The sequence below is a fragment of the Schistocerca gregaria genome, chromosome 8 (genome assembly GCF_023897955.1).
Source record: "Schistocerca gregaria isolate iqSchGreg1 chromosome 8, iqSchGreg1.2, whole genome shotgun sequence".
NCBI classification, from domain to species: Eukaryota; Metazoa; Arthropoda; class Insecta; order Orthoptera; family Acrididae; genus Schistocerca; species Schistocerca gregaria.
Window position 1 is genome coordinate 438,252,069 of NC_064927.1, and position 21,527 is coordinate 438,273,595.

The 21,527-nt window shown below is 42.8% G+C and overlaps 1 protein-coding gene across 1 annotated transcript in view; it reads left to right on the forward strand.

Annotated features, from left to right (window-relative positions):
• LOC126285232 (serine protease inhibitor I/II-like) overlaps positions 1–21,527 on the forward strand; it is a 109,647-nt gene that overhangs the window by 70,943 nt on the left and 17,177 nt on the right. Inside the window, exons 4-5 of the mRNA XM_049984530.1 lie at positions 5,591–5,641; positions 10,060–10,164. Coding sequence (XP_049840487.1) covers positions 5,591–5,641; positions 10,060–10,164 — 156 coding nt within the window. The remainder of the gene's footprint in view (positions 1–5,590; positions 5,642–10,059; positions 10,165–21,527) is intronic.

Genomic DNA, 21,527 nt, shown 5'->3' on the forward strand with positions numbered 1-21,527 from the left:
ATTCATCAGTACTTCCGGCGGAACACATGTCAGTGAACAGAGGACATCTCCACTTTCGATTCATAACACGCGTCGTAGCGCAGTTGCACCATGGAGCGCGCATACAACTTGTAGACAATCTCTCTTCTCCGTATTTCTGCATCGAATTACGACCGGCCGTGAAAAAAAGTTGGAACAGTTATCATCATGCACAAAGACATGTGCCACACGAACAGCGAGAGACTAGGGGCCACGGTCATCAGGGTCAAGTTCAATGGCGTTTATACAGCGCCGATATCGTCATGCCGCTCACAGAGAGACATTAACAGGAGATATCAGCACGTTACTCAATATACGAGGTGCGACAATAAAGTAATGAGACTGATGTGTAAAAAATGTTGCTTACCGTTTTAGTCAAGTTAGTGTTGTCTCCTTCAAAGTAGTTCCCTTCTGATTGCACACTCTTTTTCCAGCGTTTCTGCCATTGATGGTAACATTTCTGGAAATCATCTTCTGTAATATCCTCCAAGACCCTCGTCACAGCTTTTTGGACATCTTGTGTTGTTTTAAAATTGTGTCCCTTGACCGCCGTTTTGGCTCTTGGTTAGAAAAAAGTCGCGCGGAGCGATATCTGGTGAATAAGGTGGATTTGGTAGTAATGAAATTTGTTTTGAGGTTAAAAATTGCTGTACTGACAGAGCAATATGGGACGGCGCATTATCGTGATGCAGAATCCAGTTATCAGCAATGTTGGCACGGACACGAAGAACTTTTTACGAAGTCTTTCTAAAATTTCTTTGTAGTAATATCGGTTAACTGTTTGTCCAGGAGCCAATTCCCTTGGAATCAAAGAAGCACACAAGCACGAATTTCACTTTTGACTTTGACATAAGTTGTCGTAGCATTTTCACCCAGTTTAACGCTAAAACAAATGGCATACCGTCGCGCAATATTGTGCGGTTCCATATCCGTGACGAGAGACACAAACACGTGTTAACTCATTATAGCACAACTCAAGACTGAGCAGTTGCATCGATGTGCTGCTTTGCCTAGAAGCAGCTTATAGACCAAGGTCAAAGATATTGTGCCTACGCAAGCCTGCAGGGTTGCAACATCTTGCAAAGAAAACCAGTCTCATTACCTTATTGTCGCATCTCGTAGCACTGCGAGTCAACGTCGTTGCAGTGCTCAACATTACACATCTCACTGCAACATAGCTCTAACGGCAAAAAACTCCATGAACGTATTCTAGGCCTAACGTACGTGGTACAGGGGCCGGATGTACACGAGCACGAGTTCCATGCTGGACCACACAAATGCCCTCATAGTAGTCATCGCAAGTGGGTAGCTGTTGTTAACAATCTGGCCTCTGCTCGCTAACGAGTTACGCGGTACTCGGTAGCTACACGGCTGAGTGCAGAACCACACCAGATGCTGAACCGCGAGTGTACGGATTGTACCTTGTTCAAGGAACTGACTTCTAATAGACCATAGCGTTTAAGCTGTTACCGCAGTAGCTACTGCACCGCCACGCAGCGATTGCACTTGTGACACTACAACAACATTCGGCAGCCCAGTCGCAGGAGACCCTTGGCATCATTAAACCGACTCAGGAGGTACTGACATCACACTTGTCACCCACTGTCTTAATAGCGCGTCAACAGCGAATAGTGCGGGAAAATATCTTAACACTTAGAAACACGTTTAAACGTAGGCTTCGGTGGCCATTGTCACAATCAATACAATTTTCCCAAGCTTGTGACCGCAATGACAATGTGTGAAACTACCAACATTTCGGTCACTGCTGCAAGTGACCTTCTACAATGTGTTTTTGTCTCAGTAACCAAAATCACCCTGAAGTAGGGCACTTGCAAGAGTTATCGAAACTTCGGTAGTTTTACATATTGACAATGCGATCACAAACCCTGAAACATTTTATTTAATTTAGAAACACCTTGAGCTGTGTACCTGGCTCTCCAGCATCTGGAATCGCGCTTCATCAGGTAGGCACTGGTGCAGCGATTCCCAACCTATCTTTGCCCGTCACCTCTGAGTGCAATCAGTCATTACCTAGTACCCCGCCCTTCCTGCCTCCCTCCCGTACCGTCGGTGGCGAAGGATTTTGTGGTGCATCGTAAGTGCTACCCACAACTTCTTCTCAGAAAAGGAAGCCAACTATCCATAGTGATGGTGGGCATGCTTCCTCTGCATTACTCCTCTCCATTGCGTCACTTGCTTGATGTGCACACACGAAATCCCTTAAAAAAAAAAAAAAAAAAAAAAAAAAAAAAAAAAAAAAAAACGGTGCAATTGGCTCTGAGCCCTACGGGACTCAACTTCTAAGGTCACCAGTCCCCAGTCCCCTACAACTTAGAACTGCTTAAACCTAACTAACCTAAGGACATCACATACATCCATGCCCGAGGCAAGATTCGAACATGTGACCGTAGCGGTCGCGCGGTTCTAGACTGTAGCACCTACAGCCGCTCGGCCAACTCCCTTCGACGTCAAGTTGAGATTGGTGCACTACACTTACTGTTCGTAAATTACATCATTGCTGCACTCTTTACTTCTGAAGTGGCAGAAATTTGACTACTTCAGGAACTTAATGATTTGTTTTTAACCATTATAATAAAAATAGTAATAATAAAAAAACTTGCATACCACTGTAATAACTCTTATGTAGTTACTGCTGTGTCATGATGTCAATTTATTCATTTATCTGTTTCGAAGCGAGTAATGGAGCAATTTATGGACAGCTGTAGGAATCCTTTGCAACGTGGAGGAAACATTTTGTTGAGATATTAGTATTTGTTACGTATATGTTAATGGCAGATGCTAGTTATAAGGAGCATGGAAGGGACGCAGTGATTGAGAAGGGAGTGAGATAAGTTTGTAGTCTTTCCTCGATGTTATTCGATCTCCATATTGAGCAAGTAGTAAAGGAAACAAAAGAAAAATTTGGTGTAGGAGTTAAAATCCGTGGAGAAGAGAGAAAAAGTTTGATGTTTGCCGATGACACTGTAATTATGTCAGAGACAGCCACGGACTTGCAACAGCAGTTGAGCGGAATGGACATTGTCTTGAAAGGAGGACATAAGATGAACATCAACAAGAGTAAAACGAGGAAAATGGAATGTACTCCCGTTAAATCAGGTGACGGCGAGGGAATTAGATTAGGCAATGAGACACATAAAGTAGTTAATGAGTTTTGCTATTTGGGGAGCAAAATAACTGATGGTGGTTGAAGTAGAGAGGATATAAAACGTGTACTGGCTATGGCTAAGTATGCGTTCCTGAGGAAGAGAAATTTTTAACATCGTAGATTTCTGTGTCAGGAAGCCTTTTATGGAAGTATTTGTATGGAGTGTAGCCATGTATACCAGTGAAACATGGACGATAAATAGTTTAGATAAGAAGAGAATAGAAGCTTTCGAAATGTGGTGCTACAGAAGAATGGCTGAAGATTAGATGGGTATATCGCGTGACTAATGTAGAGGTACCGCATAAAATTGGGGAGAAGAGGAATTTGTGGCACAACTTGACTAGAAGAAGGATCAGTTGGTAGCAGCATCATGGGATTGATCACAAATTTAGTACTGGAGGGAAGCGTGGAGAGTAAAAATCGTAGAGGGAGGCCCAGACATTAATACAGTAAACAGATTCAGAAGGATGTAGGTTGCAGTAGTTACTCGGAGATGAAGAAGCTTGCACAGTATAGAGTAGCACGGAGAGCTGCATCCAACCAGTCTCTAGACTGAAGACCACAACAACAGCAGCATATGTCCCACTTTTATCATCAGTAATGTACGAAACCAAGTACAACATATACACTCCTGGAAATTGAAATAAGAACACCGTGAATTCATTGTCCCAGGAAGGGGAAACTTTATTGACACATTCCTGGGGTCAGATACATCACATGATCACACTGACAGAACCACAGGCACATAGACACAGGCAACAGAGCATGCACAATGTCGGCACTAGTACAGTGTATATCCACCTTTCGCAGCAATGCAGGCTGCTATTCTCCCATGGAGACGATCGTAGAGATGCTGGATGTAGTCCTGTGGAACGGCTTGCCATGCCATTTCCACCTGGCGCCTCAGTTGGACCAGCGTTCGTGCTGGACGTGCAGACCCCGTGAGACGACGCTTCATCCAGTCCCAAAGATGCTCAATGGGGGACAGATCCGGAGATCTTTCTGGCCAGGGTAGTTGACTTACACCTTCTAGAGCACGTTGGGTGGCACGGGATACATGCGGACGTGCATTGTCCTGTTGGAACAGCAAGTTCCCTTGCCGGTCTAGGAATGGTAGAACGATGGGTTCGATGACGGTTTGGATGTACCGTGCACTATTCAGTGTGCCCTCGACGATCACCAGAGGTGTACGGCCAGTGTAGGAGATCGCTCCCCACAACATGATGCCGGGTGTTGGCCCTGTGTGCCTCGGTCGTATACAGTCCTGATTGTGGCACTCACCTGCACGGCGCCAAACACGCATACGACCATCATTGGCACCAAGGCAGAAGCGACTCTCATCGCCGAAGACGACACGTCTCCATTCGTCCCTCCATTCACGCCTGTCGCGACACCACTGGAGGCGGGCTGCACGATGTTGGGGCGTGAGCGGAAGACGGCCTAACGGTGTGCGGGACCGTAGCCCAGCTTCATGGAGACGGTTGCGAATGGTCCTCGCCGATACCCCAGGAGCAACAGTGTCCCTAATTTGCTGGGAAGTGGCGGTGCGGTCCCCTACGGCACTGCGTAGGATCCTACGGTCTTGGCGTGCATCCGTGCGTCGCTGCGGTCCGGTCCCAGGTCGACGGGCACGTGCACCTTCCGCCGACCACTGGCGACAACATCGATGTACTGTGGAGACCTCACGCCCCACGTGTTGAGCAATTCGGCGGTACGTCCACCCGGCCTCCCGCATGCCCACTATACGCCCTTGCTCAAAGTCCGTCAACTGCACATACGGTTCACGTCCACGCTGTCGCGGCATGCTATCAGTATTAAAGACTGCGATGGAGCTCCGTATGCCACGGCAAACTGGCTGACGGCGGCGGTGCACAAATGCTGCGCAGCTAGCGCCATTCGACGGCCAACACCGCGGTTCCTGGTGTGTCCGCTGTGCCGTGCGTGTGATCATTGCTTGTACAGCCCTCTCGCAGTGTCCGGAGCAAGTATGGTGGGTCAGACACACCGGTGTCAATGTGTTCTTTTTTCCATTTCCAGGAGTGTATTTTCCTTTCTTCTTCTGATATTGGATTTTTATAAGGCTAGAACTTTCTCCGTTTTATCAAGACGTTCCCTTCCTTTGTAAACTATTACAAACCTTCTATGTAGGTCAGAGATGATATTACAAATAAATCTGTCCCATCTTTGGCCTTTCGCTTTTACTTCATATTAAAACAAGGTAGGTTTTAGGACATGAACTAAAAAAGCAGAAACGGCCATAGAGTAGAAAAAGAATGCTTACAATGTATATTTAGAGATAAAAAGTGAAGCGTTATACTTAAATATCATGAAAAGAGTATGAAGGTAAGCACAGTTGTAAGACAGGCCGATTTTACAACCAGACTGACGTGTCTCGTCTTGTTTCAGGAGTGAAGACGCCGCAGTCGGCCCAGAAGAAACCGCCGGCTGCCCCAGAAGGTAATTTCGCAATTACTGTAAGGTCTTGCACCTGTGCATGAACTGTCTCAGGTAGCAAACACAATCCACCTGTTGTCCTAATAACTACCAAGAGTACCGAATAAGGATTTTTTCCCATTTACCCTAGCCTCTGTTCCTGAAAAATTCTTACCTCTTATTTTCTACAGCTTCAATAAAATAACTCTGTGACTGGCGGACTGCAAGGGAGGGTAGGGGGCGCGGTCCAGAGCTGCCAGCGTGCTGTACGCCAGACACAGATTTTCTGTTTCCGTGGTTTGTATGTATGACAGCAATGCTTCACCAACAAGCTGTTGCAGAAACTTCAGCATTAATGACTGATTTGTTCCTTAAATTAGGCATAACAGAAACTTTACTTACTGACCAGGGTACACACGTCTTATCTGATTTTATGAAACATGCCTGCTGTGCACTTCATGTTCGCAAGTTATAGAAAAGTCCCTTCATCCAGAAATAAACAGACAAACGAAACACATTCATGCAACAACCTCGAAGATAATGAATCATTATGTTAACAGCCAGTATACAGATTTGGACACATGTCACCAATTTGTGATTGGAACGTTTAATTCCATGGCTAATACTAGTACCGGTTTAATTCCGTGGCCAATACTGGTACTGGTCTCTCACCATACAAGACGGAAAACGTCATTTCTCTTAGATACGTTACAACCTAAGTTAAGTGACAATGTCAACAACGAAGAAAATTGCAAATAAAATAATGAAACTAGTCAAACAGTAAGACGAGGACACATGAAAGATCTGCAAAGATAAGAACGCATAAGACAGTATGTAAGTCAGCTTCCACATTTCAGAGTTGACGAATGAGTGTTGGTTACTAATCAAACTGGTTCAAATGACTCTGAGCACTATGGGACTCAACAGCTGTGGTCATCAGTCCCCTAGAACTTAGAACTACTTAAACCTAACTAACCCAAGGACGTCACACACATCCACGACCGAGGCAGGATTCGAACCTGCGACCATAGCGGTCTCACGGTTCCAGACTGTAGCGCCTAGAACCGCACGAGCACTCCGGCCGGCAGGTTACTAATCGTTACACACAAAAAGCGAAAACGGAAAACCTTCGATGCAATACAATAGATCGTATCAAGCAATAGAAATGACCTCCCCAGCCTCCATTTACTGACTAAAACGTTTGTTGTACATATCAGTAGGCTAAAGTCATTCAATGATGCAGTCGATGCGTAATCACAAATTCGAATACCAGGGCCAGAACAACGCAGAAAACCAACGAAGGTTAAAAGGAATGCGCTACCCGACACTCGTGCTGAGCACAAGACGCCAATATACTAAGATCATGAAACTAGTACTTCATAAGTACGTATATTACAGTGTATTTTTCTTATTTTGTTATAGTTTTTCCTTTGTTTTGTACTAAAGTACTGTTTTTTGAATCACCAGCCTTCTCACTGGTTTGGTCGTGCCTGCCACGAATTCCTATCCTGTGACAATCTCTTCGTCTCAGAGCAGCACTTGGAAACTACGTCCTCTATTATTTGCTGGATGTATTCCAACCTCTGTCTTCCTCTACAGGTTTTTCCCTCTATAGTTCCCTCTAGTAACATGGAAGTCTTTCCCTGATGTCTTAACGGATGTCCTATGTCCTGTTCCCATTCCTTCTCAGTGTTTTTCACATATTCCTTGCTTCTCCGATTCTGTGCAGAGCCGGTCGCTGTGGCCCAGTGGTTCTAGGCGCTTCAGTCCGGAACCGCGCTGCTGCTACGGTCACAGGTACGAATCCTGCCTCGGGCATGGATTTGTGTGATGTCTTTCGGTGAGTTAGGTTTAAGTAGTTCTAAGTCTAGGGGACTGATGACCTCAGATGTTAAGTCCCATAGTGCTCAGAGCCATTTGAACCATTTTACTGCTCCGAACCTCCTCGTTCCTTACGTTATCAGTCCACCTAATTTTCAACTTTCGACTGTAATACAACATCTCAAATACTTCGATTCTGTTCTGTTTTGGTCTTCCCACAGTCCACGTTGCACTACCATACAATGCTGTGCTCCAACTGCACAATCTCAGAAATTTCCTTCTCAAATTAAGGCCTATGTTTGATGCTGGTATTCTCTTGGACAAGACTGCCCGTATAGCGTGTGCTACTCTCCTTGCTCCGTACGTCATTGATTATTTTGCTCTCGAGGTAGTAGGATTCCTTAACCTCCTCTACTTCGTGACCATCAATGCTGATGTTAAGTTTCTCGCTGTTCTCAATTTTGTTACTTCTCATTACTTTCGTCGATTTACTCTCTGTCCATATTCTGTACTAACTGGATTGTTTATTCCATTCAGCAGATCATCTAATTCTTCTACACTTACACTCAGGATAGCGAAAGTCCTAGGACAGCGAAATGCACTTATACAGGTAGCGGTTGTATCGCGTATACAAGGTATAATAGAGCAGTACATCGGCTTCATTACGCTACCTCAGTCACGATGCGTCGTGGATGCTCACTTAAAAGCGCACATCCATATTCGAGAGCGCTGATGTAGGCCGAACTAGCTGCTAATTAGAACCTTGGTAGGGCTGCGCCTACAGCCTCTTGTTCCGACTACATGCATGATATCGCTTTTTGATCATGACCTACACCATGCCCGCAGCCGGCAAAGTACTGCATCCACAATCTTCGTCACACTCGAGTATGCGATTCAGCATGTTTTCTGCTGCACTGGAGAAAACAACATTAAAAAACCGCAACCAGTAAATATGTATCGACACAACGCTGTTTAATTGTCGCCTTAGGGCATCTCAAAGCCACCCACACCAGTTCCTCAGCTCGGCCTCCTGTAGCTGTGGCAAAACCACCTCAGCTTCCCAGCATTCACGCTCAATAACAATACTGATACGACGGATGACCGCTATACTACCTGTCACAGAAAACTGACAGAGTGATTTTCAACATGAAAATCGTAAGAATGTGTAACTTGATGTAGAGGAAGATATGTCAGAAGCGAATAAGAAACTTCAGTTATGCTCAGCCTGTTTCCTGTACAGTGGAACAGATGACTGAATGATAGATAATTCACATTACATACAAAATGCTCTCACCTTTCATTTGTGCAGCCATCTTTAAACGACGCCTAGCTTGGCTGGGAAGAGTCAGCTAACATACTGTCTCTTATAAAAGTTGCTCCTAGGACGTGATCTATAGGATCATAGGATCAAGAGACATAAATCTCTAACGATATAGCCGGATACGCTCTTTGTAATGTCTCTCAATTTACTTTGAGATCGCTCGCTTGATGGATGGAGGAGGACAAAACATTTCCTTTATTGGAATGTAGCACTTTCCCTTATGGACTCTACGGTGAATATTGCAAGTATTGTGTTTTATTATAGTTGAGAGTCCGTCTATTAACTCTGAACGTTATTTACTGTCAAATGTTATTTGATATTTTCTTCACTTCATGATCTAAATTCTTAACAGCTGCACCCGCGTCATCTGTGAACATAGCGTCTTGAGAGTGTGACGGTAGTCATTAAAGGGTATAACAACAAACCCTGCGATGGAACGCTGAGGAAAACCACAAACTACAGTACGACAAAGCGACAATCTAAAACATTTCCCTTCTTGCTTTTGATTAAACATTACTCAAATCAGATTAATCAGTACCTCTAATTCAACTATACTCAAATATATTTATCGTTATAGTGTTGAGACCATTTGCTGTCTTAGAAAATATACTAATGCACACATCCTTTTATCAGCATTGTCCAATTATATTTGTAATTTTTTATCAAGTTATTTATATCCTCTATAAAGTAATTTCAAATTAACTTAAAACGCACTCACTTCATTCGAAAAAGTATATGGCGCATATAAATATATCATCTGTACGAGGTCCTGCGGGAAAGGCAATGTATGATACAGAACATTCACTCCTACTTGATTCTGTTGACCAGCGGTTCCTAGTGCAGGCAATGAAAATCTAAAACAATTAGTGTTGTTCTCCATCAGACCTTGTGCAGCAAGTACCAACAAAGTAATTAAAATGGTTTATCTGATGTTTCTGTCTCCGTTTTTGGAAACATTTCAGTAGCCTTAAAAATACCCCCAGTTTTTTGTTATTCTAATGCACAGCGGGTTTTATGAATTAATATATGTATGCGTGTGTGTGTGTGTGTGTGTGTGTGTGTGTGTTTGTACGTGCTTATGCTATATTTCAATTAACCGTTTAAAACATAAACGAAACTCAATTATAAACTAAGCAAACGGTTTCACTGTATACAAGCTGAGAAGTTTCAGATCCCAAGTGCATAATTATCAGGAGCATGATCCATGGGATATGAAAATAACGAACAATAAAATCATTCATGGGCAGAAGTTCCTCATAGTTATGTCGGCTATTTTCAATATTGTTGTATTCTATTGCAGGGAAATGCTGTGTCCCCAACACAACCTACATGGAGCAATGCAACGTGTGTTTGTGTGCAGAAGATGGCTTAGGTGCATTCTGCACCCTCATCTACTGTGACAGAGGTTGGTACGTACGTTTCACTAACACTTTCGTAAAACAGACATAATAATTCTGTAACGAAGGCGCGCCTTGCAAGATGTTACAGCTGGATATCCACCGAGTTCAATATGTGGCTTTTAGCTAAAAATGATACGGCCTATGGCTAAGGGGTTGAGGATTTTCCAAAAATAATAGTTTCCAATGAGCAATACTTGTCTCCGTCCTGCACGGACTTCAAAATAAAACAAGTTTCATTACTTGGAACCAGACCGGTATGAGACCGATACCACACCATCCCCTATCGACAAGAAGACAGTGACACGGCGTAGCAAACACCACCTGCGACAGGCTTCAGGAGTATAATTCTATCACGAGACCTTATCAACATGAGGCAATTATCTGTAATGAAGAACTATGTGATCAGAGTTGCGCAAAAATCCAGGAGAATCTCGATGAGATTTAGAAGTGGTGCAGAGCTGGGCAACTTCAGTATTGAATATACTGAAAGGTGGAACTGGGCACTTCACAAAACCCAGAAATGTAATTTTCTATCACCAAAACACCAGTGAGCCAGAAATGGATTCAGTTAGCGCATACAAATTCGTGGGTGGCACAATTTGTGTCAATATGAAATGGAAAGATCGCATAACCTCAGTCGTAGGTGAAGCAGGAGATGGGTTTCGGTTCATCGACAAGATAGCGGAAAAGTGGAATTAGCCTGGAAAGTCGATTTTGTACAAAACACTCAAACGAGCGATCATGCAATACTGCTCAACTATGTGAGAACCAGGATTAACAGGGGATAACTAAACAAAGGAGGCCAGCAAGACCCGGGAGTGAGTGCCACGCAAATACTGAAATCTTAAAGATAAGTAGCAAGGGAAGAATGCAGCAACACATTTCGGCCTTTGTATCACTCCCACAAGTAATTACAGCGAGCACAGATGCGTTTCAGCAGTCGTTCTTCCCACGTTCCGCACATGATGGAAACGTGAATACGCCCTGCCATGAGGTACAATGCTAAATTACTTCACGTCTGTTTGAAGAACGGGTGTGTAGATTTAGATGTTTCACAATGTGGAGATAAGTCTTACTCTATACATTTCATATATCAGTCAGGCACTAACAACACCATGAAGTGAACTAATTATTGAAATGAACGTACATCATAACGTCAATGAAAATAAGTCCTCAAATTCGAAGTGCCTTACTCTATTTCTTATAGCATGTACGAACCTTTTCGTTGGAGTTATCACATCTGAAGACGGTAACTATTTGCTGAAACCGATAATGTGAAAGTTTAATGTAGGGTACATCAAAAAGGAGTTCGCAGCTTTGAAAAGTCAGAAATTTATTCATACTGCTCAAACTTTGTGTCGTCTTGGAGGGTAATACAGTTTTAAATGTTTGGTAAGACGTCCGAAATTTCCTAAGTGTCCGCTTTCCACCTAAGGGAATGGACTGAGGCATGCCAATTGCACGGGCCCCACTTTCACTGAACCTGATACGTCCTTACTTTCTCTTTTGGGAAATCATCAAAAGTCTCTTGTTTATTCCATCTTCACCAGCTTCTCTTTCAGAGATGGAATCTACTTCGCCATTAAACAAGTCACGCCTGATATGCTGCAAAGAGTTTGACAAGGAATAGACTTCTGACAGGATGTGTCCCACTCAGCTAACGAAAGTCACTTTTAAACTGTTCAGGTAAAATGACACCAAAACCATGTCTGTACGTTAAATTAATAATAATTTTGAAAGTTGTGAAGCCCTTTTTGATAGACCCTCTATATATTAAAAAGTGCTACAAAAACTTTGTGGGAACTTCGAAGGGTGACAGACCACACCATTGGGAACTGTTTGGTGACCTTTCCCGGCGACGCTGGGTGTTGTTTGAGAGTGGTTGTGTCCCTGAAAGGGGATAGACGGAAAGAGACACTGACAGCCTCTATGAAGGATATATTTCTCTGACGTGATACAAGAAGGTACAAGAGTAGATGTAGAAGAGATAGGGGATCCAGTGTTAGAAGCAAAATTTTAGAGGAGTTTTGGAAGACTTAAATATCACATAAGGGAAAATCCACCGGAATTTTCAAAATCATCGAGGGAAGTGGCAGCAAAACGGTTAGTCAAGTTGGTGTGTACAATGTATGAGACTGGCGATATACCATCAGACTTCATTCTCACAATTCCGAAGACAGCAAGAGCCGACAAGTACGAGGATTATCGCACAAACAGTTGACCAGCCAATACATTCAAGTTGCTGACAAGAATAATATGCAGAAAAATGGAAAAGAAAATTGAGGATGTGTGAGACGACGGCCAGTTTGGCTTTGGGACAGGTAAACACACCAAAGACGTAGATCTGACTTGAAGCTGATAATGGAAGCAAGACTGAAGAAAAATCAAGACACGTTCGCTGGATTTGTCGACCTGTAGAAAGCGTTCTACAGTGTAAAATGGTACAAGAAGTTCGAAATACTGAGAAAAATAGGGGTAAGCTGTAGGGAAAGAACAATTTACACTGGAAAAAACACAGAGAATACGTTGTGGGGAAGGCCAACGAAAAAGAGACTGCTTACACTATGCTTGTCCGTCCTCTGACAGAGTACTGCTGCGCAGTGTGGGATCCTTGTCAGGATTACCAGAGTTCATCCAGAATGTTCAGACAAAAGCAGCACGTTTTATACTGTCGAGGAAGAGGGGAGAGGGCGTCACGGACGTGACACAGGATTTGATGAGGAATTCGTTAAAACAAATGTTTTTTTTGTTGTGGCGGGTTTTTCTCACGAAGTTTGAATAACCAACATTCTTCTACGAATGGGAAAATGTTTTATTGACGACGACCCACATGGGGAGAAACGATCATCGTAATAAAATGAAGGAAATGAGAGGTCGTACGGGAAGATATAGGTGTTCTTTTTTCAGCTTTCTCTTAGAGAGTGGAATAATAGAGAATTAGTCCGAAGGTAGTTCGGTGAACCCTCTGCCAAGCACTGAAGTGTGACTCGCACAGGAGTCATGTAGATGTAGATGAAGATTTTAAAAAAAGTCGAATATATCCAGCTGGCAATATATCGGTTTTTTAAGAAAACATAATCACGTTCTGAACAGACGAGAAAAGATGACAGTTATAGAGTGCATCGTAGCAAGCTTCTAACTGTAACGTAGGGAGTGAGGGACCTTTCAGCTGGTGCCCAGATAGTGTGCAAATGAAAGCCCCCAATAAACGCACTTGCCACACTATGGTACATGCGACGGCTGACTTGAGGGCTGCAGCTCTGCAACACCAAAAACGATCACATCGCACGCTCTCCCCTTTAAACGTCTGGATAAGGAAAATCGAAGTCATTAACGAAAGCTCCGCTGAAATGACGCACGCGGCGAAAGAGTATAGTGTCACAATAACAATGACCGGTGAGGATACCATTTCCAAGTATTTTGAGGTCAGTTCACGCACGCAGCTTTGTCCTTCGCCACACGACAACGCCAGGACTATCAGAACGATCACGCTCAACAATGCTGGACTCACCCTCGTGTGGCGAGAGATGGGAACGCATAGAGCACCCAGGAACACGATCGTTTTAGTGGTCTAGGCGTTATGACATGGGGAGGCATAATACTGTGTGCGCGTGCCGATCTCCAAATGTGCGAACACGCTACGCTCCTTGCTCAAAGTTACTGAACCCTTTCCTCAAGTGCGTCTTTTCAGGGGTGCATTCGGCCCTGGGGACGTTTTCGTGCATGACAGTGCGCCGTCGTATGGAACAGAGCTGGTGGAGTAGCTCTTGGAACAAGAGGAAATCCCGCAAACGGACAAGCTCGCTCACTCCTCTGACTTGAACCCCATTGGCCAGGTGTAGAATGCATTGAGAAATCGTACTGCAGCACGTCGATATGCACCAAGAGCATCCAGCAGTTGTGGAGGCACGGGGTAGGGCTGCGGCAACAACTCATTTATAATCTCGCGGCCCTTATGGGAGCATATGGCAATCCCTGCGTTGTCATCCGTGTGGTGAGGCATCGTATTAAGAATCATTTTCCGCATTTTGCATTGTCTAGGTACCACCCCGAATCGTTGCTACTAAAGAGTAATTATTGTTGTTATATAAAGTGTCAGTTCTATTCGTCTCACTGCGTATTTATTTTAGTTACCTACTGCACGATTTTGTAGCAGTTCTATCCTATGTACTGTCCAAGTTCCCCCGATTTGCGATACTTGGCAGAGCCACATCATATGAAAGCTACATTCTTTTCAAGTTTTGCAAACCAGCATATAAACCCATGAATTCTACTTCTTTTTTCTTTTTAATTATCAATCTTCTGACTGCTCTCTCCTGTGTCAACCTTTTCATCTCCGAGTAGCATTTGCAACCTGCATCCTCTTTTATCTGCTCGATCTATTCCACTCTCTACCTTCCTCTACAGTTTTTACCCTTTACAGTTCCCTCCAGTTATTCCCAGATGTCTAAGTGACGTCCAATCACACTGTCTCTTCTTCTTGTCAGTATTTTCCATATAGTCCTTTCCTCGCTGATTCTGCGGAGAACCTCCTCATTTCTTATCTTATTAGTTCACCTAATTTTCAACATTATTCTGTAACACCATCTCTCAGATGCTTCGATTCTCTTCCCTTGTGGCCGGCTGCGCTGGACGAGCGGTTCTAGGCGCTTCAGTCCGGAACCGCGCGACTGCTACGGTCGCAGGTTCGAATCCTGCCTTCGGCTTGGATGTGTCTGATCTCCTTAGGTTAGTTGTGTTTAAGTAGTTCTAAGTTCTAGAGGACTGCTGACCTCAGATGTTAAGTCCTATAGTGCTCAGAGCCATTTCAGCCATTTGAATCTTCCCTTCCGTATTTCCCACAGTCTATGTTTCACTACCATAAAGTAGTGCTGTGCTCGAAACGTACAATCTCTAAATTTCTTCCTAAAATTAATGTCATCTTTGATACTAGTAGACTTCTGTTGGCCAGGAACGCCCTTTTTACCTACACTAGTCTGCTTTATATATCCTCCTTGCTCCGTCCATCATGGGTTATTTTGCTGCTTAGATAGGAACTTCATCAAATTTGTGATCACCAACCAAGATGGTACGTTTCACGTTGTTCTCGTTTCTTCAACGCCTCATTACTTACGCCTTTCATCGATTCACTTTCAATCCATATTCCATAATCCTGTAATTCTTCATCACATTCCCTGGCGATAGCAATATCATGATCGATTCTTATTCATATCCTTTCACCTTGAATTTTACTCCCAGCCTTGAATATTTATTTTCATCATTGCTTTTTTGATATGTTGATTGAACAGTAGAGACGAAAGACTGTTCCATGTCTTACACACTTTTTAATCCTAGCGCTTTGTTCTTGGTCTTGCACTTATATTGTTCCCCCTTGACTGTTGTACATATTATATATTACCCGCCTTTCCCTATAGCTTACACCGATTTTTACATAATTTCCAAAATCTTGCACCAATTTACAATGTCATGTGCTTTCTCCACGTCAACAAATCCTATATACGTGTCTTGAATTTTCTTCAGTCTTGCTTCAGTTATCAACCGCAACGTTAGCATTGCCTCTCTAGTGGCTTTACCTTACCGAAAAACTGATCGACGTCTAACACATCCCCAGTTTTATTCCCATTTCCTGTGCATTGTTCTTGTCAGAAACTTGGATCCATAAGCTGTTAAGCTGATTGTGCCATAATTCTCGTACTTGTCGGCTCTTCCAATCTTCGGAACTGTGCGGACGATGTTTTTCCGAAACTCAGATAGTTAGTCGCCAGACTCGTACATTATACACGCCAACATGAGCAGTCGTATTGTTGCCACTCCCCTCAATGATTTTAGAAGCTGCGATAGAGTCTTATCTGTCCCATCTGCCTTATTTCATCTTAAGTCTTCCAAAGCTGCTTCAGCTGTCCCTTCTGCCTTATTTGTCTTCCAAAGCTAATTTAGTTTCTGATTCTCATACTGGATGCCCTGTCTCCTCCTGTTCTTCTATCAGGCCATCACACAAGTGCTCCCTTTATAGAGATGTTCAATGTACGTCTTCCAACTAATCGCTCTCTCCGCTGCGTTTAAGAGTGGAATTCTAATTGCAGTAATTTTAATTTCACAGAAGATTGTTTTGACTTCTCGTATGCTGACTGAGTCCTTCCGACAGTCATTTCCTTTTCGATTTCGTCACATCTTTCCTGTAGCCATTTCGCCTTAGCTTTCTTGCACTTCCTATTTATTTCATTCCAAAGTAACTTGTATTTCTGTTTTCCTGAATTACCCTGAACATTTTTGTACCCTTTCTTTCGTAGATCAGCTGAAGTACTTCTTCTGTTATTCATGGTTTCTTCGCCGTTACTTTCCTACTATCTACGTTTTCTTTTCCAACGGAAGTTGGAAACCCCAGGATATAAAGTACTTGTTGTGGGACCTTCGTTTATCCGTCGAGCACTCCTGCGTGTAGATTACCATGGAATACTCCATCACACTGTCTTCCTCTTCAAACATCAAACGGTGCCCCATCATACAGCTTCTGCTGAGTAATCATTACCCATAATTATTTGTCTACAGATACCTCGGCATCTTCATAATGTTCATTCATGCACCTTCTCATTCCTCCAAGTCTCAGTAGAGCGCTAGTTAAATGCAAAAAACGCTACCCTCTACTTCGCATCTTTTCCGCACTCGGGTGAACGGACAGTCCCGTTTTTGCAGTGACAGGGTATCATCACAGGAAAACTGCGCCGTGAGCTAAGGATGTAGTGGACGTATCAATGCGTGAAAGCTCTAAGAGTTTCGGGGCTAGGGACCCGAACTGTAGCCGGCGTCTCCCTATTACGTCAGGGAGACCCCTCGCCATCAGCACCTCTCCACAGAGATGTGTACTCAAGTTCAACACATCGGCTCTGGAAACTGTAATTCACAAACATCGGTTTGCAATTCAAACTCACAATAGCACATAAAATCACTTACTTTCACACAGTATTTCAATATATATTTTATGCTGTTTCATCCACTAGCTAATTAAGTCTATGTAATCAGCTTAATTACACAAGAACTATCATTAAGGCTGAACGAGGTGGAATGAAGTGTGGTGAGGAACGTCGATTTCAAATCAGTGCCACACTACAAGATCCTTTCCAGGAGAGTGAACAGGTTAGGGGGACACCTCCCGCAGCATTAACTTGCCACTGCTGGATGAAAGAAGAGAAATGTAGTAGGACAGACAACAACTAGAATACGCGGAACACATAATGGGTGTTGGGTGTAGCAGTCACGTGGGGATGAAAGGATTAGCACAACATGGCTGAAAATGGAAGATATCACGAAACCAGTTAAATAGTGGTGACTTGAAAAAACAATTGTGAAACTGATGGACTTGTTTTCCTTGCAGGGATAAGTAGCTTGCTGGTGAACAGCATATGCTCTTCGGAATACCTTCCTTGGGTGCCACAACACAGTCTCGCAACTGTTTACGCAGGACATCTGCAGCATCAACACCTTCGAGTATTCCACTTGTTTTAAAACTTGTATCTTGAAGTTACATTTCTTATGTTACGATTTGTAGACAATAAATATGTACTATCTGCTACCTTTTTGTGTACTCATTGAGTGATGGCTACGATAAGGCATTCACTACCCTTTCCACAGTATCTTTTCGGCAGTCCTATTTCCTTATCAGTAATTAAACCCACACCTGTATTACCCCTGTCTGACTTCGTATTTATAACCCCATATTCAACTGACCTGAAGTCCTGTTTCTTCTGCCACAAAACATCACTAATTCCCACTACACCCAGCTACATCCAACCTGCCTGATTAAGGGCACGCTACATACTCCGATTCAAAGAACGTCAGTTTTCTTTCTTCTGACGGCGCCTGGAGATCCCAATGGGGGACCATTTTACCAGCAGAATATTTTACTGAGGAAGCGCAGTAAATGCCTTATCCTAGCCTAAATAGTCACGAAGCCCACACCCACAACAGCAGCACAAGTTTATGCGCCAATTATCTCCGCAAATGATGAAGAGATTGAAGAAATGAATGACGAGATAAAAGAAATCATTCAGACAGTTAAGGGAGACGAAAATTTAATTGTGATGGGGGACTAGGAATGAAAGAGAAAGCCTAAGGGTAATATTTTGCTTCACAGCATAATGTAACCATCACTAACACTTTGGCCCGATTCTCGTGGTCGTGCGGTAGCGTTCTCGCTTCCCACGCCCGGGTTCCCGGGTTCGATTCCCGGCGGGATCAGGGATTTTCTCTGCCTCGTGATGGATGGGTGTTATGTGCTGTCCTTAGGTTAGTTAGGTTTAAGTAGTTCTACGTTCTAGGGGACTGATGACCATAGGTGTTAAGTCCCATAGTGCTCAGAGTCATTTCAACCATTTTTGAACTAACACTTTGTTTAAGACTCATGAAAATGGAAGAGACCTGGAGGCAACGGAAAGTTTCAGATTAATTATGTAATGGTAAAACAGGAATTTAGAAATTAGATTTTAAATAGTGAGAAATTGCCGTGGCAGATGGTTATGACTGTAGATTAAAAATGAAGAAATTTCAAAAAGGTAGGAAATTAAGTAGATGAGATCTGGATAACTTGAAAGAAACAGAGGTTGTTGAGAGTTTCAGACGGAGCACTAGGCAACAGTTGACAGCAGAATACGGTAGAAGAGGAATGGGTAAAAAATGTAGTAGAAATCCTCAGGCAATTGAATTTAACTGATGAAAGCTGACAATATGAAAAAACAGCAAATGAAGCAAGAGAAAGGGAATACAAATATTTAAAAAATGAGACTGTCAGGAAATGCAAAATGGCTAAGCAGGAATGTTGCAAAAACAGACATAATGTCTGCTAGGATAGCCGCAATCAGTGATTTAACAATGTAACTTTTAATCCGTCTTGATTGCAAAGTGTTTATTCATGTGACCGGTTTAGGTTCCTTTAGAACCATCTTCAGTTCTCTTATATATCGGTTACAGGAGTACATAAGCAGGAATGGCTGGAGAACAAATGTAAGGATTTATAAATGTATTTCACTGGGGGAAAAATAAATACCGATTACAGGAAAATTAAAGATACTTTAGGAGACAAGGAAAGCAACTCTATGTATATCAAGAACTCAAATGAAAAACCAGTACTAAGCTAACAAGGAAAAGCTAAAAGGTTAAGGGACTATATAGACGGACTGCACGAGAGAGATGAACTTGAAGACAATATGAAAGAATGAAAGAGGACGTGGATGTAGAGTAGATAGCAGATATGACACTGCGAAAAGAATTTCACAGAACAGTTGAAACAAGGCACCGACAGTATATTTCACAAGAGTTACTGACCGCCTTAGGAGAGCCAGGCAAGACTAAATTCATCTATCTGGTGTGCAAGATGCATGAAATAGGTGAAAAATCCTCAGATTTTAAGAACAATGTAATAATTGCAATTCCAGAGACTGACAGGTGTGAAAATTACATAACAATCAATTTAATAAATCATCGCTGCAAAATACTAATACGAATTCTTTAAAGAAGAATTGAAAAACTAGTAGACGCCGACCTTGGGGGCGATCTGTTTGGATGGCCGTAGGTGCAACCACAACGGAGGGGTATCTGTTGAGAGGCCAGACAAACGTGTGGTTCCTGAAGAGGGGCAGCAGCCTTTTCAGTAGTTGCAGGGGCAACAGCCTGGATGATTGACTGATATGGTCTGGCAACACTAACCAAAACGGGCTTGCTGTGCTGGTACTGCGACCGGCTGAAAGCAAGGGGAAACTACAGCCGTAATTTTTCCCGAGGGCATGCAGCTTTACTGTATGGTTAAATGATGATGGCGTCCTCTTGGGTAAAATATTCCGGAGGTAAAATAGCCCCCATTCGGATCTCCGGGCGGGGACTACTCAAGAGGATGTCGTTATCAGGAGAAAGAAAACTGGCGTTCTAAGGATCGAAGCGTGGAATGTCAGATCCCTTAATCGGGCAGGTAGGCTAGAAAATTTAAAAAGGGAAAAGGATAGGTTGAAGTTAGATATAGTAGGAATTAGTGAAGTTCGGTGGCAGGAGGAACAAGACTTTTGGTCAGGTGAATACAGGGTTATAAACACAAAACCAAATAGGGGTAGTCCAGGAGTAGGTTAAATAATGAATACGAAAATAGGAATGCGGGTAAGATACTACAAAACGCATAGTGAACGCATTATTGTGGCCAAGATTGATACGAAGCCCACGCCTACTACAGTAGTACAAGTTTATATGCCAACTAGCTCTGCAGATGATGAAGAAATTGATGAAATGTATGATGAGATAAAAGAAATTATTCAGGTAGTGAAGGGAGACGAAAATTTAATAATCATGGGCGACTGGAATTCGAGAGTAGGAAAAGGGAGAGAAGGAAACATGGTGGGTGAATATGGATTGGGGGAGAGAAATGAAAGAGGAAGCCGCCTGGTAGGATTTTGCACAGAGCACAACTTAATCATAGCTAACACTCGGTTTAAGAATCATGAAAGAAGGTTGTATACATGGAAGAACCCTGGAGATACTAAAAGGTATCAGATAAATTATATAATGGTAAGACAGAGATTTAGGAACCAGGTTTTAAATTGTAAGACATTTCCAGGGGCAGATGTGGACTCAGACCACAATCTATTGGTTATGACCTGTAGATTAAAAATGAAGAACCTGCAAAATGGTGGGAATTTAAGGAGATGGGACCTCGATAAACTGAAAGAACCAGAGGTTGTACAGAGTTCCTGGGAGAGCATAAGGGATCAATTGACAGGTATGGGGGAAAGAAATACAGTAGAAGAAGAATGGGTAGCTTTCAGGGATGAAGTAGTGAAGGCACTGTTAATCACAACTTTTACATGCTTCTTCATAGATTGAAACCATAATCTTCTGTTGTTGCTTCACTCAGTTTCACCACTGTTAATCACAACTTTTATATGCATCTTCATAAAAAAGCTTTTTATTACGAATAAAAGACGAAAATTTGGTTTTTAGTTGGTATTTCTAAAGTACTACAGAGTAAAAGAATATAGTTTCGTGAAGTAACCTTTTCTAGAGAGACTTTAAGTATTATTTCAAAGAAACTGGAGTACATTTAGTGAAAAGTGTTTTATGCTTACAATTTAAAAAGTTGCTAATGCGATGTACTAGAGAGCTGCTGCCTTAGTCTTTTGTTTGGGTCGAAAATTCTAATGTACAGTGTGAGACGAGTTTTCAGAAGTACGAATTTCTGGTGTAGCTCTTGAAACAACGTTATAAAAGTAGCAGTAACACTTCAAAAGTCGTAATAACATCATAACAGTAGAAACAATATGTTATTTCTACGATAATACGAATGTCATGTGGTCAGTGCATTCATTTATACCGCCATATAGCGCATCACCGA